The 16,861-nt window shown below is 44.6% G+C and overlaps 2 protein-coding genes across 7 annotated transcripts in view; both read right to left on the bottom strand.

The window, feature by feature from the left end:
- The window catches only part of LOC106590169 (SWI/SNF-related matrix-associated actin-dependent regulator of chromatin subfamily D member 3), a 53,588-nt gene extending 46,386 nt beyond the window's left edge, over positions 1 to 7,202 (bottom strand). Inside the window, exon 1 of one of the 2 annotated variants that reach the window (XM_014180849.2) lies at positions 6,835 to 7,202. In XM_014180849.2, coding sequence (XP_014036324.1) covers positions 6,835 to 6,846 — 12 coding nt within the window. In that variant the 5' untranslated portion in view covers positions 6,847 to 7,202. The remainder of the gene's footprint in view (positions 1 to 6,834) is intronic. The other variant, XM_045710638.1, reaches the window with a different exon arrangement.
- An 864-nt stretch (positions 7,203 to 8,066) lies between these two features.
- Positions 8,067 to 16,861, bottom strand: part of LOC106590168 (transcriptional repressor NF-X1) — a 32,223-nt gene continuing 23,428 nt past the window's right edge. For 2 of the 5 annotated variants that reach the window (XM_014180843.2, XM_014180842.2), the window contains exons 14-25: positions 13,067 to 13,175; positions 12,547 to 12,666; positions 12,284 to 12,363; positions 11,847 to 12,077; positions 11,525 to 11,598; positions 11,264 to 11,362; positions 11,105 to 11,146; positions 10,820 to 10,918; positions 10,518 to 10,584; positions 9,052 to 9,197; positions 8,726 to 8,830; positions 8,067 to 8,569 (exon numbers count right to left, since the gene is read on the bottom strand). In XM_014180843.2, coding sequence (XP_014036318.1) covers positions 8,494 to 8,569; positions 8,726 to 8,830; positions 9,052 to 9,197; positions 10,518 to 10,584; positions 10,820 to 10,918; positions 11,105 to 11,146; positions 11,264 to 11,362; positions 11,525 to 11,598; positions 11,847 to 12,077; positions 12,284 to 12,363; positions 12,547 to 12,666; positions 13,067 to 13,175 — 1,248 coding nt within the window. In that variant the 3' untranslated portion in view covers positions 8,067 to 8,493. Of the gene's footprint in view, positions 8,570 to 8,721; positions 8,831 to 9,051; positions 9,198 to 10,517; positions 10,585 to 10,819; positions 10,963 to 11,104; positions 11,147 to 11,263; positions 11,422 to 11,524; positions 11,599 to 11,846; positions 12,078 to 12,283; positions 12,364 to 12,546; positions 12,667 to 13,066; positions 13,176 to 16,861 lie in introns of those variants that run through there. The other 3 variants (XM_045710678.1, XR_006762697.1, XM_045710679.1) reach the window with 3 other exon arrangements.

The raw sequence follows: 16,861 nt of genomic DNA, 5'->3' as shown, positions 1-16,861 counted from the left end.
GCCAAAATAAAGGAAACACCAACATAAAACGTCTTAATAGGGCGTTGGGCCACCACGAGCTAGAACAGCTTCAACGCAGCTTGGCATAGATTCTACAAGTGTCTGGAACACTATTGGAGGGATGCGACACCATTCTTCCACAAGAAATTCCATCATTTGGTGTTTTGTTGATGGTGGTGGAAACCGCTGCCTCAGATGCCGCTCCAGAGTCTCCCATAAACTTTCAATTGGGTTGAGATTTGGTGACTGACACGGCCATGGCATATGGTTTACATCGTTTTCATGCTCATCAAACCATTCAGTGACTACTCGAGCCCTGTGGACGGGGGGCATTGTAATCTTATGAGGGCATAGCCATGTTAGCCAAAATAATGGGAAAAAGTAATGGCATGATGGGATGTTAATTCCTGAATTAACTCAGGAACCACAACTGTGTGGACGCACCTGCTTTCAATATACTTTGTATCCCTCATTTAGTCAAGTGTTTCCATTATTTGGGCAGTTACCTGTAGCTACTCCTAGCACTATCCTCACAATGAGTACCACCATTACTTGATTAGTATAGAGGCATTAGTGTTTGAGTTTTAAAATAATCCCAACATATTGCACCGATAATCAAGGACCCCTATCTATCTATCTATCTATCTATCTATCTATCTATCTATCTATCTATCTATCTATCTATATATATATATATATACACACACACACACACACACACACACACACACACACGCACACACACACACACACACACACACACACACATACCATTGTGACACAGAGTTGTCATAATGCTTCAGCAAATGTACATTACACCAGGGGTGTTGGTAGACACAATGTAAGTAACTTGATTTATGTCCCTCTTACTGCCCTGAATACCTCTGCTGATCCTACAGCTATTGTATGCAGTAATCATGTGCCTATGAACCAGTTTTATACTGTTTGCACTGAGCCAGTGTGCTCTAGGAGGAAGTCCACTGTGTGCAGCTCACCCTGCACTAACATAAATAACACGAGCATATCTACTTCTGCTAAGCTTCCCAGTAAAGCAATAAAAACAAGTAAGCCTCCCAAAAGAAAAGTGCTCAAAATAGCCCATGTTAACAAAGGTAGCTTAAGAAACAAGGTTCATGAAATTAATAATTTGCTAGTAACAGATGACATTCATATTCTGATTATCTCTGAAACTCACTTAGATAATACAGTTGATGATACAGTGGTAGCAATACAAGGTTATAACATTTACAGAAAATAATGCCAAATGCGGAAGTGTTACTGATTATATTCAGAACCACATTCCTGTAAATATTAGAGAGGATCGCATGTTAAATACTGTGAAAGTAATATGGCTACAGGTTCATCTGCCTCACCTAAAGCCCATTCTGGTGGGAAGTTGCTATAGAAGTGCTAACATCTGGATAACGTGTGAAATGCTTGATAATGTATGTGATATCAACAGAGAGGTATATTTTCTGGGTGATTTAAATATTGACTGGCTGTCATCAAGCTGCCCACTCAAGAAAAAGCTTCAAACTGTAACCAGTGCCTGCAACCTGATTCAGGTTATCAGTCAACCTACCAGGGTAGTTGCAAACAGCACAGGAATGAAATCATCAACATGTACTGATCACATCTTTACTAATGCAGCAGAAATCAGCTTGAAATCAGTATCCAGATCCATCAGATGTTGTGATCACAATATAGTAGCAATATCTAGGAAAACCAAAGTTCCAAAGGCTGGGCCTAATATAGTGTATAAGGAGGTCGTACAATAAGTTTTGTAGTGATTCCTATGTTGTTGATGTAAAGAATATTTGTTGGTCCGTGGTGTGTAATGAGGAGCAAACAGACATTGCACTTGACAAATTTGTGAAATTGTTCATTCCAGTTACTAATAAGCATGCACCTATTAAGAAAATGACTGTAAAAGTTGTTAAATCTTTGTGGATTGATGAAGAATTGAAATATTGTATGGTTGAGAGGGATGAAGCAAAAGGAATGGGAAATAAGTCTGGCTGCACAACTGATTAGCAAACGTACTGTAAATTGAGAAATGATGTGACTAAATTGAATAAAAAGAACAAGAAACTACACTATGAAACAAAGATAAATTACATAAAGAATAATAGTAAAAAGCTTTGGAGCACCTTAAATGACATTTTGGGGGAAATGGCAAACTCAGCTCCATCGTTCATTGAATCAGATGGCTCATTCGGCACAAATCCAACTGATATTGCCAACTGTTTTCATTATTTTGTAATTGGCAAGATAAGTAAACTTAGGCATGACATGCCAGCAACAAACGCTGACACTACACATTCAAGTACAGTGCCTTGCAAAAGTATTCATCCCCCTTGGCGTTTTTCCTATTTTGTTGCATTACAACCTGTAATTGAAATGGATTTTTATTTGGATTTCATGTAACGGACATACAGAAAATAGTCCAAATTGGTGAAGTGAAATGAAAAAAATAACTTGTTTAAAAAAAATGCCAAATTCTTTTTTTTTGAAAAGTGGTGCGTGCATATGTATTCACCCCCTTTGCTATAAAGCTCCTAAATAAATTCTGGTGCAACCAATTACCTTCAGAAGTCACATAATTAGATAAATAAAGTCCACCTGTGTGCAATCTAAGTGTCACATGATGTCAGTATACATACACCTGTTCTGAAAGGCCCCAGAGTCTGCAACACCACTAAGCAAGGGCCACCACCAAGCAAGCGGCACTATGAAGACCAAGGAGCTCCTCAAACAGGTTAGGGACAAAGTTGTGGAGAAGTACAGATCAGGGATGGGTTATAAAAAAATATCCGAAACTTTGAACATCCCACGGAGCACCATTAAATCTATTATGAAAAAATTGAAAGAATATGGCACCATACATAACAAACCTGCCAAGAGAGGGCCGCCCACCAAAACTCACGGACCAGGCAAGGAGGGCATTAATCAACAATGAGACCAAAGATAACCCTGAAGGAGCTGCAAAGCTCCACAGCGGAGATCTGTCCACAAGACCACTTTAAGCTGTACACTCCACAGAGCTGGGCTTTACGGAAGAGTGGCCAGAAAAAAGCCATTGCTTAAAGAAAAAAAATAAGCAAACACATTTGGTGTTCGCCAAAAGACATGTGGGAGACTTCCCAAACATATGGAAGAAGGTACTCTGGTCAGATGAGACTAAAATGCAGCTTTCTGACCATCAAGGAAAACGCTATGTCTGGCGCAAACCCAACACCTCTCATCACCCCGAGAACACCATCCTCACAATGAAGCATTGCTGTGGGGATGTGTTTCATAGGCAGGGACTGGGAAACTGGTCAGAATTGAAGGAATGATGGATGGAGCTAAATACAGGGAAATTCTTGAGGGAAACCTGTTTCAGTCTTCCAGAGATTTGAGACTGGGACAGAGGTTCACCTTCCAGCAGGACAATGACCCTAAGCATACTGCTAAAGCAACACTCGAGTGGTTTAAGGAGAAACATCTAAATGTCTTGGAATGGCCTAGTCAAAGCCCAGACCTCAATCTAACTGAGAATCTGTGGAATGACTTAAAGATGGCTGTACACCAGCGGAACCCATCCAACTTGAAGGAGCTGGAGCAGTTTTGCCTTGAAGAATGGGAAAAAATTCCAGTGGCTAGATGTGCCAAGCTTATAGAGACATTCTCCAAGAGACTTGCAGCTGTAATTGCTGCAAAAGGTGGCTCTACAAAGTAATGACTGGGGGGGGGGTGAATAGTTATGCACGCTCAAGTTCTGTTTTTTTGTCTTATTTCTTGTTTGTTTCACAATAAAAAAAATATTTTGCATCTTCAAAGTGGTAGGCATGTTGTGTAAATCAAATTATACAAACCCCCCAAAAATCTATTTTATTTCCAGGTTTTAAGGCAACAAAATAGGAAAAATGCCAAGGGGGGTGAATACTTTCGCAAGCCACTGTATATCTGACCAAATTATGAAAGACAAGCATTGTAATTTTGAATTCCGTAAAGTGACAACTTGGATGGAAAATTACTGAGGATAATAGCGGACGATATTGCCACTCCTATTTGCCATATTTTCTATTTAAGCCCACTAGAAAGTGTTTGCCCTCAGGCTTGGAGGGAAGCAAATGTCGTTCCGATTCCTAAGAATAGTAAAGCCCCCTTTACTGGCTCAAATAGCCTGCCAATCAGCCTGTTACCAACCCTAAGTAAACTTTTGGAAAAAATTGTGTTTGAGCAGATACAATTTTATTTTACAGTAAACACATTGACAGCAAACATTCAGCATGCTTATAGAGAAGGCCATTCAACAAGCACAGCACTTACACAAATGACTGATGGTTGGCTGAGAGACATTGATGATAAAAATATTCTGCGGACTGTTTTGTTAGACTTCAGTGCGGCTTTTGACATTATCGATCATAGTCTGCTGCTGGAAAAACCCTAAACCTCAACTAAATCTTATATGAAATAATGTGGAAATTGAGCACGTTGAGGTGACTAAACTGCTTGGCGTAACCCTGGATTATAAACTGCCATGGTCAAAACATATTGATACAACAGTAGCTAAGATGGGGAGAAGTCTGTCCATAATAAAGCGCTTCTCTACCTTCTTAACAGCACTATCAACAAGGCAGGTCCTACCGGCCCTAGTTTTCTCGCACCTGGACTACTGTTCAGTCGTGTGGTCAGGTGTCACAAAAAGGGACTTAGGAAAATTGCAATTGGCTTAGAACAGGGCAGCACGGCCGGCCCTAGGATGTACATAGAGAGCTAATATTAATAATATGCATGTCAATCTCTCCTGGCTCAAAGTGGAGGAGCGATTGACTTCATCACTACTATTTGAGAGGTATTGACATGTTGAATGCACCGAGCTGTCTGTTTGAACTACTGGCACACAGCTCGGACACCCATCAATACCCCACAAGACATGCCACAAGAGGTCTCTTCACAGTCCCCAAATCCAGAACAGACTATGGGAGGCGCACAGTACTAGATAGAGCCATGACTACATGGAACTCTATTCCACATCAAGTAACTGTTGCAAGCAGTAAAATTAGACCTAAAAAATAGATAAAAATATGCCTTATGGAACAGCGGGGACTGTGAAGCAACACAGACATAGGCACACACACATGCATACAGACAAGATAACATACGCACTATACACACACGTACAAAATTGATTTTGTACTGTAGATATGTGGCAGTGGTGGAGTAGGGGCCTGAGGGCACACAGTGTGTTGTGAAATCTATGAATGTATTTTTATGTTTTTAAAATTGTATAAACTCCCTTAATTTTTCTGGACCCCAGGAAGAGTAATGGAGATCGACAATAAATAATAATAATAGAGAGGCGTTTGAGTCTCAACTCCAAACCTTTTCATAAGATTCACTGCATCCATTCTGAGGCCAGAATACTATAGTGCATTCCACACGTCCCTGTCTCTGCAAACACCACTGAGCCACAGGCAAAGGAAAGTCTTGCATAGAGGCCTAACGAACTACCACCCCCTCACATCACTATCACTAAACCAACACAATCCTAACAGGATTAAGGAGGCCAACCTGCAAATATAGGTTTGTAGTATAGTGTTCTAGTATATTGGCTTATGTTGTTTCAAAAATCTAAAGTGATTTTTTTTGGCCTACCACTACAGCTGAGAAATACTGTATATCCACCAACCATAAAGAACTGGATCATAAACTTGGGATAATTCCCAGAGCAGTGGGTTCAATTACTTACTGGTAGTGGTCCCACTTTATATTAAGTTCCCAAAAACGACATAGGCAGTTTAGGTACAGTGAAATAACAATTGTTACACAGTACGTATTACTTAGAACTGTCATCTGTTTGTGGTATACATAATCCCAAGCATTTGCAAATGGAGATAACTGAATATTCTAATATAAAACACTAATTACATAGTGAGGGGATGTGAAAACACAACTCATTTTGGTTTGTTTACAAATCAAATGCATATTAAAAAGTGTAATATTTGTGTATTGTATAATTACACAACCTACAAACATGGCAGTAAGGAGCCTACAACCTTGATTTTACACTGTAATTGTAATGTACCATTTATGTAGCTACAATGTAAATAGGTTTAAGGACACTTGATGTAACGTGGGAATTGTATTCATACAACACAACAAATAAAGGCCATGTCCATTTCGCCTAACCTATTTTATAGCCATAGGGCATAGGTAGAAGAGAGCAGTGAGTGAGAGTCATTTCACACTTTTGTTGTTCTACATGCGGCAAACAGAGAAGGGGAGTGAGTGCTGTCTGTCCGTCTACTCTCTGGTCCGATACAGTGTGCATCTCCCTTATTGCTGCTTAAGTGTCTATTTCTTAGACCAGTCAAGGTTAACAAGCCAGCCGTGTCTGCAACGGCTGAAAACGGGGCGGGGTGTAGGTTCAGGGGAGGGGTGAGGTGAGGTGCAGGCTACAACTATTGTATAGCCTTGTATAATTAAGTATGTGATGCACTGATGCAAACAGTTTACATGCGGTAGGATTGTCAATCTTCGCGTTTAAATAAAACGCATAGATGGCATTTTCAAGGAATAAACAAAGAAATCAAAAGGGTAGCTTCAACAATTCCTCAAAAGATTTTCAGATACACAAACTAGACCCAGTCGAAAAACTCCCGTGCGCACTAATCCGGCTGGCAATGCGCCTTCTGATTCCGTGGGCTGGGGAGCGCAGAATGGAGCTCTATAATGGTGGAAAACAATTTTTCCTCACTATGCAGAGGTGAAGCACTGAGCACATAGTATAAAAGAAAACGAATGTCAAGACAATAAAAAACCGTGTGCTGCGGGCACAACTCTTACCTTTCTCTCCATTTCTCAGATCCAGTCCGAGCACTCAAGGCAAACTGTAATGTTTCTAAAGATCTGTCCGATGTTCACTCGTGAACTTGCTCGCGGCTTCCAGTAGCGACTCTCGATCACTCCCTCATTAGGTAGACTGGTACATGGGCGACTGTAGACAGAGGGGACGCAGTCTCGGGGATGGAGCCGGGTCTGGTGATTCTTAGTTCGGTTCAAGAAGCGCAGGCGCAGGCTCTGCTGGAGACGGGATACAATAAAAAATTGGACTAGCAGGGGAGTGTCATCAAATTACCCATTCTACCGTTGAAATACACTGTCTGCCCACCAATATTTCACAAGGGATGTAAACCGTTAGGGAATAGTCTTCTATATGGTCCATGGTTGGGTTGCAACCTGGTCTCATACCATTTCGCATTATTCTGTACGTTTATCTGAAACACTCCATTTAGTATGTATGCTATGTTGCATTTCGTATGGTTACATAAGACAGATGCTTACTTAAGAAAAAACGAAAGTAGGGTGGTTGGTCGGGGTGGATGATTGCTAACGCGAACGTCTACCAACCTAAAGGTTGCGAGCTCAAATCTCATCATGGACAACTTTAGAATTTCAGCAACTTTTCAACTACTTACGTGTTAGCTAACCTAACTCCTAAACTTAACCCTAACTTCTACCCTAGCTAACATTAGAGAGCTAACTAACGTTAGCCACCTGGCTAGAATTCCTAACATATACTTTTGCAAAACCGTATCATACATTTTGCAAACACATAAAATACTGTATATTTGCAACATCATGCGAATGGTAATTCATAATATATCATACAAAATGAGTGATGGACATCCACAATTTAACACACACCATACACTAATGGACTATCTCGAATTTACATACAGAATAATACAAAATGTTCTGAGACCAGGTTGATAAAAAAGGCACAAAGGATAAGAATATGCCTGCAGCCGTTTTTTGAAAGATGCAGGGATGTTTAATCCTGCCCCTTCAATCACCTGAGCATCATAATGTAATAGTTTATATACTGGTAGTTAAATGCAAAAGTACCAACACATAATATACTTTAAAGACATTATCCTAAGATTATAGCATATAATAAGCCTTCAATCTCAAAATACCTAAATGTAGTAGTATCTTGTATAGCTTTATTATATAGTTTCTGGAACAATGTTAGAGCAGGTTCTCTGCAATATATCAGCAAATAAAGTATCAACAAAACCATTGAAAAAATGCTTTATTGAAATAAGGTGTATGGCACGTCCCCTCGTAGAATACAACATACCAGCAGAATACAACATACCAGCAGAATACAACATACCGGTAGTCCTGCGTTGAGAACAAGTGAAAAGTACTACCTACAATCAATTATTATTTTCAAAGTCTGGAGTACGCATTTGCGGGAAGAAAGCACTGTAATGCCACCGAACATTGATGTTCATGGCACAGTTTCAAATATAACACTTTTTATATGGTTACAAACCCCAAATATTATTGTAGTGACATGTGTTGGCCTTGAAGAGAAAAATAACCTAAATGAGGGAGGGGAAAATAGCATCACAGATTTCCAAAAATCGACGGGCAGCAGATGCATTCTTAGTTTAGTATGATTGTTACATCATGAGGCTTTCTTCTTTTGTGCCTTTATTAATCCTGGACATCGAAGTAGTCGATCACCGGCTCTTCTTTGACTGCCTTGGACCAGCTGCTCACACTGTCAGCCCTGATGACAAAAACAATAAACGCCTTTAAATAGCTGTAGCTAGCTAGTTACAAGTCATTGGGACATTTTGAGAGGCCACGAACTAAGAACCAAATTGTGTGTGTTCGTGGCGTGACTTATATGGGACGTTTTGTGAGTGCAAAGACCCAGGCTTACTTGCTGCTATGTTTGATATGGGCAATGGGTGGAGGAGCTCTCGGGACCGCAGTGTCTCTCTCCATCAGGGAGGTCAGGGTTGAGTTAGGACAGGCAGACTTCCCCCTGCACACAGCAAGAAGCACAAAGACAGAGCACATCCTCAGAATGACTTCACATCTTTTGTCAGTTGTTCACAATACACATCTTTTCATACAACATATAAAAACAGCTGATACAGTTGCACGTAGTCCTTTTCAAGTTATAACAGAAATGGTGTCTACTTTGAGATAGTCAGAGTGTTAACTTGCCTTACTAAAGAAACGCTTTCCTGTTGAGGTGTTTACCTGATGGCGGTGATGACTACGTTGCGTTTGGGCTCGCTGTCGTAGCTCACACTCTCCACGTTGTAGGCCTCGGCCAGCTCGTGGACTAGCTTCCTGTGCTCCCGGTTCATAGGGGGGAAGCAGTGGCTCCTCTTGGACTGTTTACCCTGCAAACGGGTTCCACACACAGTCACTCAGACTTCACGTTTGCACTATGAAAAGATTGTTACGAGTTACCCATTTAAGGTTTAAATAAACACATTTGCAATTCCACTCAGTTCGTGACATTTTGTCCTAAACATTGCAAGCTAACGGAGCCGATTCACTTGACGTTACGCCGACTAAAGTAGTATTTTTCAAATGTTTTCAGAACCAAAAGGGATAACTGATGACAAATCGAACCCGTAGTGGACATTATCAATAACCATCATAATAACCAAGGACATTTAAATGTGTTTTAAGCCTTTCTAGCACTCCAACTAAGTGAACCAGAAGCTTTTAGCCAAATTCAGTCTCAATGCAAACTGAACATCCTCTGGTAAGCTGGAAGTGGTTCAGGGAAACCCAGTCATGTATAGGAAAATGTTGGCCCTGTGGGTGACATTTCACTTGCGAAAGAGGCGTCTTTATTCCTATACCAGTACTTCTCGGAGGTCAAATCAATTCTTATTTGTCACATGCGCCAAATGCAACAGTTGTGGCAACCATGAAATTCAGTTCTAAGAAAGAGTTACGAAAATATAAACAAAATTAACTAAAGTAAAAACATTAACACAAAATAACAATAACGAGGCTATATACAGGGGGTACCGGTACAGAGTCAATGTGCGGGGGTACATGTTAGTTGAGGTAATATGTACATGTAGGTAGGGGTAAAGTGACTATGCATAGATAATAAACAGCAAGTAACAGCATTGTGTGTTAAAAAAAAAATTATATATATATATATATATATATATATATGAATGGGGGGGGTCAATGCAAATAGTCTGGGCGGCATTTGATTAATTGTTCAGCAGTCTTATTGCTTGGGGGTAGAAGCTGTTTAGAAGCCTTTTGGACCTAGACTTGGCTCTCTGGTACCGTTTGCCGTGCAGTAGCAGAGAGAACAGTCTATGACTAGGATGGCTGGAGTCTTTGGCAATTTTTTGGGCCTTCCTCTGACACCACCTAGTATATAGGTCCTGGATGGCAGGAAGCTCGGCCCCTGTGATGTACTGGGCCATATGCACTACCCTCTGTAGTGTCTTACACTCAGATGCCAAGCAGTTGCCATATTAGGTGGTGATACAACTGGTCAAGATGCTCTCGATGGTGCAGCTGTAGAAGTTTTTGAGGATCTGTGTAATTCTGTGTGAAAATCACCCTATTCCCTATTTAGTGCACTACTTTTGACCAGGCCACATAGGGTTCTGGTCAAATGTAGTGCACTATTATAGGAAATAGGGTCCCATTTGGGACGCATGTCATGTCAATTGGTCCCTTACCTTGCTGGTCAGCTCAACCAGATTCTTGATCTCCTCTTCTACCTCGCTGACAAACTTAAAATCTTTTCTAAAATGTGAAAAATACAGAAATGACGTGATCGTGGTAAATATTATCCATCAATGAAAATGTGAAAACATGTCTCAAAAACGACACCGGTCGTGGCTCGAAGTACATAGGCGCCATGAATTCGCCTTCAATTGGGAAATATACGCACCACAACATGCACACGGACACTACAATATTTAGTGGGGAATTTTGACCTTGGCATGCAGTGAAAATACTCTACGTATTGGTACACCACCTGGCGTCAACTCTGAGGCTGTCACTGTACGTTGAGGAGGAGGAGCGCATGTTGAAGGGGTCCACTGACGGGTCAATCTGCAGGGCCTCAGCCAATCGCCTGTCAGGACACAGACACACACAGGCAGACAAAGGTCCATAGATCTAAAGACAAGAGAAGGCTCTCAAGTTGACAGCACACAGAAGGAAACAAATCAAGTTGACAGCCGAAAGCTGTGCATTTTAAATGTCACGAGAGCTACAAATAGCAACTGTGTGCGTGTGGAGTAGCAATGTTACAACTGACCTGTTCCTTTCCAGTGCAGCACACCCCTCGTCACACTCCAACCTGAGCCAGAACACACATTAAAATAAGCTGGATATGGCACGCTCATATTTAGTACAAGGTGATTTACTGGAAGTGTTGTAGGCTGTAAGCGTGGAATCGGGTTTGGTCCCATCTTACTTGGTGTGTTTCATCTCCTTCTTAGTGATAAGACCCATGTCTACAGAGTCACCCAGCTGCATGTCACACAGCTTACTGGCCATGGCAATGGCTGCATACCTACAGAACAGGGACACGCATCTAGTTACACCGGGTCTGAGACCACACGGGACCAAGTTCTGAAAAGATTGCGAGGGAATAAGAGCAAACTGGTTTAGAGCCCGCGTTCAGATAGATCTAGAAACCATTGATTCTACTGTAGAAGAACGCACACACACCAACCTCTGATGGGCGCTGGCTGCTTCCGTGCACACCACCGTTTCCTTTCTCCGACCGCAGTCGCACTGTAGCGCCACCTGTGGGACAGAGGTGGAAACTGACAAACGCTGGCCACAAGAAGACTTCTGCTGCAGTCCAACAACGCTGCCCGCGTTCCATCTCCGTGTCTGCTCCATGTGCCCAGTGTTTGAAGAGTTACGGTCTTTGTTTACTGTCAGAATGTCACCCTAGATGTAGTGCAGTCTCTAAGGCACAGAGTTAACACATATTTAGCCTTTATTTCAAATCCCTCGAGTCACTTGGGTGAACATCTCGTTTTTTGTACCTTGGCAGTGCAGGTGTTGCGCGGGCAGCTGGTGCCCTTGTGGCAAGGGGCGTTGCAGGGGTGGCCACAGTTGGGCCGGGGCAGCAGGCAGGGCTGGCGGCAGACGCCCTCGGCCAGACACTCGGCCCGGTGGCAGATGCGGCGGCAGCGGTGGAGGTCACACAGCAGAACCTTGTTGCAGGCCAGGCCACAGGAGATGTCCTGAAGGTGGCACGGGATGTTGCTCCTTCGCTGCGGGGGAGGGGGGAAGAAGAGGGGGCGGCTTTAGTGGACGGGTCGTGACTATGGGCGAGTCCCAAATGGCACCCGATATAGTGCACTACTTTTGACCAGGGCCAGTAGGGAACAGGGTTCCATTTGGGACGCACCGTATGCCTTTAAAAAAAGAGGCGCAGGTTTGAAGGTTAGGTAGAGGCGGCTAACATCAGCGACGTTACCTCATGCTTTCCCATGCACCACTTCTGAGTGAGATAGGTACAGGGTGGGCACTTCTCCTCACTGTGGCAGTTGTGGAACACTGAGGACAAAGAAAAAGTATGAGACCATGAGGAATAAACATTTGCAGATGGTTTTGTCAGAGACGGTAAAATAGATGTCAAGATTCCTAAATGTACATGTATATGCATATATATTTCTGCTCTCCAGTAAAGCATATTTGAAACTAAGTGAAAAAGCAATAGTCCCTACTGCAAGGTTTTACCTGGGTGGTCACACTCGTGCCTCCTGGTACACGGGTTCTTACACTCTGGGGGCTTGGTGCCACAGGCGATGGGGGGGAACAGGACACTCACCCCACAGTGGCACGCCAGCTCATCAAAACCTACACACATGAAACAGGAAGAGACTCAGAGGGACGTGGCCTATGAGACCCTACTGTACGTCTGGGGTGTGACTTTGCGAATGAGGCCATGTGATCTCAATGATCGAGCAATAACGTACCGTATCACGCCAACTAAACATGTTGGATGTTAATAGGAGACTACAGTAAGTGAACATTTGACTGAAGTGGAAGTTAGGAATTGCCCCCAATAGTCTGCTGGTATAGTAAAATGGGCTTCCTAGGAAGTGCACTAGACTTAAGATAAGATGAAGAACATTTGAACTACAAAGAGTCCCAAAGCCCTGGTAAAATGTGTCAATTGACTGGCATCTGTGCTGCATCTGCTGGCATGTGAACATCTGTGTTGGCAGTGCCACTGGGACCTCTGATTGGAACTCACTGGTTTGCCAGCAGGGTTGGCAGTTCCCACGGTGACAGAGCTCTTGGCAGCGGTGGAGGCCACAGTTGAGCTTGTAGCCACAGATCAGAGAGCACTTGTGTTCCGCACCCTAGGGGGAGGGGGGACATGTCAGTGTGACGTCAGTTAGATAGTAGGTAGGGGGGGACATGTCAGTGTGACGTCAGTTAGATAGTAGGTAGGGGGGGACATGTCAGTGTGACATCAGTTAGATAGTAGGTAGGGGGGGACATGTCAGTGTGACGTCAGTTAGATAGTAGGTAGGGGGGGACATGTCAGTGTGACGTCAGTTAGATAGTAGGTAGGGGGGGACATGTCAGTGTGACGTCAGTTAGATAGTAGGTAGGGGGGGACATGTCAGTGTGACGTCAGTTAGATAGTAGGTAGGGGGGGGACATGTCAGTGTGACGTCAGTTAGATAGTAGGTAGGGGGGGGACATGTCAGTGTGACATCAGTTAGATAGTAGGTAGGGGGGACATGTCAGTGTGACGTCAGTTAGATAGTAGGTAGGGGGGGACATGTCAGTGTGACATCAGTTAGATAGTAGGTAGGGGGGACATGTCAGTGTGACATCAGTTAGATAGTAGGTAGGGGGGGACATGTCAGTGTGACGTCAGTTAGATAGTAGGTAGGGGGGGACATGTCAGTGTGACATCAGTTAGATAGTAGGTAGGGGGGGACATGTCAGTGTGACGTCAGTTAGATAGTAGGTGGGGGGGGACATGTCAGTGTGACGTCAGTTAGATAGTAGGTAGGGGGGGGACATGTCAGCGTGACGTCAGTTAGATAGTAGGTAGGGGGGGACATGTCAGTGTGACGTCAGTTAGATAGTAGGTAGGGGGGACATGTCAGTGTGACGTCAGTTAGATAGTAGGTAGGGGGGGACATGTCAGTGTGACGTCAGTTAGATAGTAGGTAGGGGGGGACATGTCAGTGTGACGTCAGTTAGATAGTAGGTAGGGGGGGACATGTCAGTGTGACGTCAGTTAGATAGTAGGTAGGGGGGGACATGTCAGTGTGACGTCAGTTAGATAGTAGGTAGGGGGGGGACATGTCAGTGTGACGTCAGTTAGATAGTAGGTAGGGGGGGACATGTCAGTGTGACGTCAGTTAGATAGTAGGTAGGGGGGGGACATGTCAGTGTGACGTCAGTTAGATAGTAGGTGGGGGGGGGACATGTCAGTGTGACGTCAGTTAGATAGTAGGTAGGGGGGGGACATGTCAGTGTGACGTCAGTTAGATAGTAGGTAGGGGGGGACATGTCAGTGTGACGTCAGTTAGATAGTAGGTAGGGGGGACATGTCAGTGTGACATCAGTTAGATAGTAGGTAGGGGGGGGACATGTCAGCGTGACGTCAGTTAGATAGTAGGTGGGGGGGGACATGTCAGTGTGACGTCAGTTAGATAGTAGGTAGGGGGGGACATGTCAGTGTGACATCAGTTAGATAGTAGGTAGGGGGGGACATGTCAGTGTGACATCAGTTAGATAGTAGGTAGGGGGGGACATGTCAGTGTGACGTCAGTTAGATAGTAGGTGGGGGGGACATGTCAGTGTGACATCAGTTAGATAGTAGGTAGGGGGGGGACATGTCAGTGTGACGTCAGTTAGATAGTAGGTAGGGGGGGACATGTCAGTGTGACGTCAGTTAGATAGTAGGTAGGGGGGGGACATGTCAGTGTGACGTCAGTTAGATAGTAGGTAGGGGGGGACATGTCAGCGTGACGTCAGTTAGATAGTAGGTAGGGGGGGACATGTCAGTGTGACGTCAGTTAGATAGTAGGTAGGGGGGGACATGTCAGCGTGACGTCAGTTAGATAGTAGGTAGGGGGGGACATGTCAGTGTGACGTCAGTTAGATAGTAGGTAGGGGGGGACATGTCAGTGTGACGTCAGTTAGATAGTAGGTAGGGGGGGACATGTCAGCGTGACATCAGTTAGATAGTAGGTAGGGGGGGACATGTCAGTGTGACGTCAGTTAGATAGTAGGTAGGGGGGACATGTCAGTGTGACGTCAGTTAGATAGTAGGTAGGGGGGGACATGTCAGTGTGACGTCAGTTAGATAGTAGGTAGGGGGGGACATGTCAGTGTGACGTCAGTTAGATAGTAGGTAGGGGGGGACATGTCAGCGTGACGTCAGTTAGATAGTAGGTGGGGGGGGACATGTCAGCGTGACATCAGTTAGATAGTAGGTGGGGGGGGGACATGTCAGCGTGACGTCAGTTAGATAGTAGGTAGGGGGGGACATGTCAGTGTGACGTCAGTTAGATAGTAGGTAGGGGGGACATGTCAGCGTGACGTCAGTTAGATAGTAGGTAGGGGGGGACATGTCAGCGTGACGTCAGTTAGATAGTAGGTAGGGGGGGGACATGTCAGTGTGACATCAGTTAGATAGTAGGTAGGGGGGGACATGTCAGCGTGACGTCAGTTAGATAGTAGGTAGGGGGGGACATGTCAGTGTGACGTCAGTTAGATAGTAGGTAGGGGGGGGACATGTCAGTGTGACGTCAGTTAGATAGTAGGTAGGGGGGGGACATGTCAGTGTGACGTCAGTTAGATAGTAGGTAGGGGGGACATGTCAGCGTGACATCAGTTAGATAGTAGGTAGGGGGGGACATGTCAGCGTGACGTCAGTTAGATAGTAGGTAGGGGGGGACATGTCAGCGTGACGTCAGTTAGATAGTAGGTAGGGGGGGACATGTCAGTGTGACGTCAGTTAGATAGTAGGTAGGGGGGGACATGTCAGTGTGACGTCAGTTAGATAGTAGGTAGGGGGGGACATGTCAGTGTGACATCAGTTAGATAGTAGGTGGGGGGGACATGTCAGCGTGACGTCAGTTAGATAGTAGGTAGGGGGGACATGTCAGTGTGACGTCAGTTAGATAGTAGGTAGGGGGGGACATGTCAGCGTGACGTCAGTTAGATAGTAGGTAGGGGGGGACATGTCAGCGTGACGTCAGTTAGATAGTAGGTAGGGGGGACATGTCAGTGTGACGTCAGTTAGATAGTAGGTAGGGGGGGACATGTCAGCGTGACGTCAGTTAGATAGTAGGTAGGGGGGGACATGTCAGTGTGACGTCAGTTAGATAGTAGGTAGGGGGGGGACATGTCAGTGTGACGTCAGTTAGATAGTAGGTAGGGGGGGACATGTCAGTGTGACGTCAGTTAGATAGTAGGTAGGGGGGACATGTCAGCGTGACGTCAGTTAGATAGTAGGTGGGGGGGACATGTCAGTGTGACGTCAGTTAGATAGTAGGTAGGGGGGGACATGTCAGTGTGACGTCAGTTAGATAGTAGGTAGGGGGGGACATGTCAGTGTGACGTCAGTTAGATAGTAGGTAGGGGGGGGACATGTCAGTGTGACGTCAGTTAGATAGTAGGTAGGGGGGGACATGTCAGTGTGACGTCAGTTAGATAGTAGGTAGGGGGGGACATGTCAGTGTGACGTCAGTTAGATAGTAGGTAGGGGGGGACATGTCAGCGTGACGTCAGTTAGATAGTAGGTGGGGGGGGACATGTCAGCGTGACGTCAGTTAGATAGTAGGTAGGGGGGGGACATGTCAGCGTGACGTCAGTTAGATAGTAGGTAGGGGGGGACATGTCAGCGTGACGTCAGTTAGATAGTAGGTAGGGGGGGACATGTCAGTGTGACGTCAGTTAGATAGTAGGTAGGGGGGGGACATGTCAGTGTGACGTCAGTTAGATAGTAGGTAGGGGGGGGACATGTCAGCGTGACGTCAGTTAGATAGTAGGTGGGGGGGACATGTCAGCGTGACGT

Source organism: Salmo salar, chromosome ssa29, assembly GCF_905237065.1.
Source record: "Salmo salar chromosome ssa29, Ssal_v3.1, whole genome shotgun sequence".
Taxonomy (NCBI): Eukaryota; Metazoa; Chordata; class Actinopteri; order Salmoniformes; family Salmonidae; genus Salmo; species Salmo salar.
This window is presented reverse-complemented; position numbering and strand designations above follow the sequence as displayed.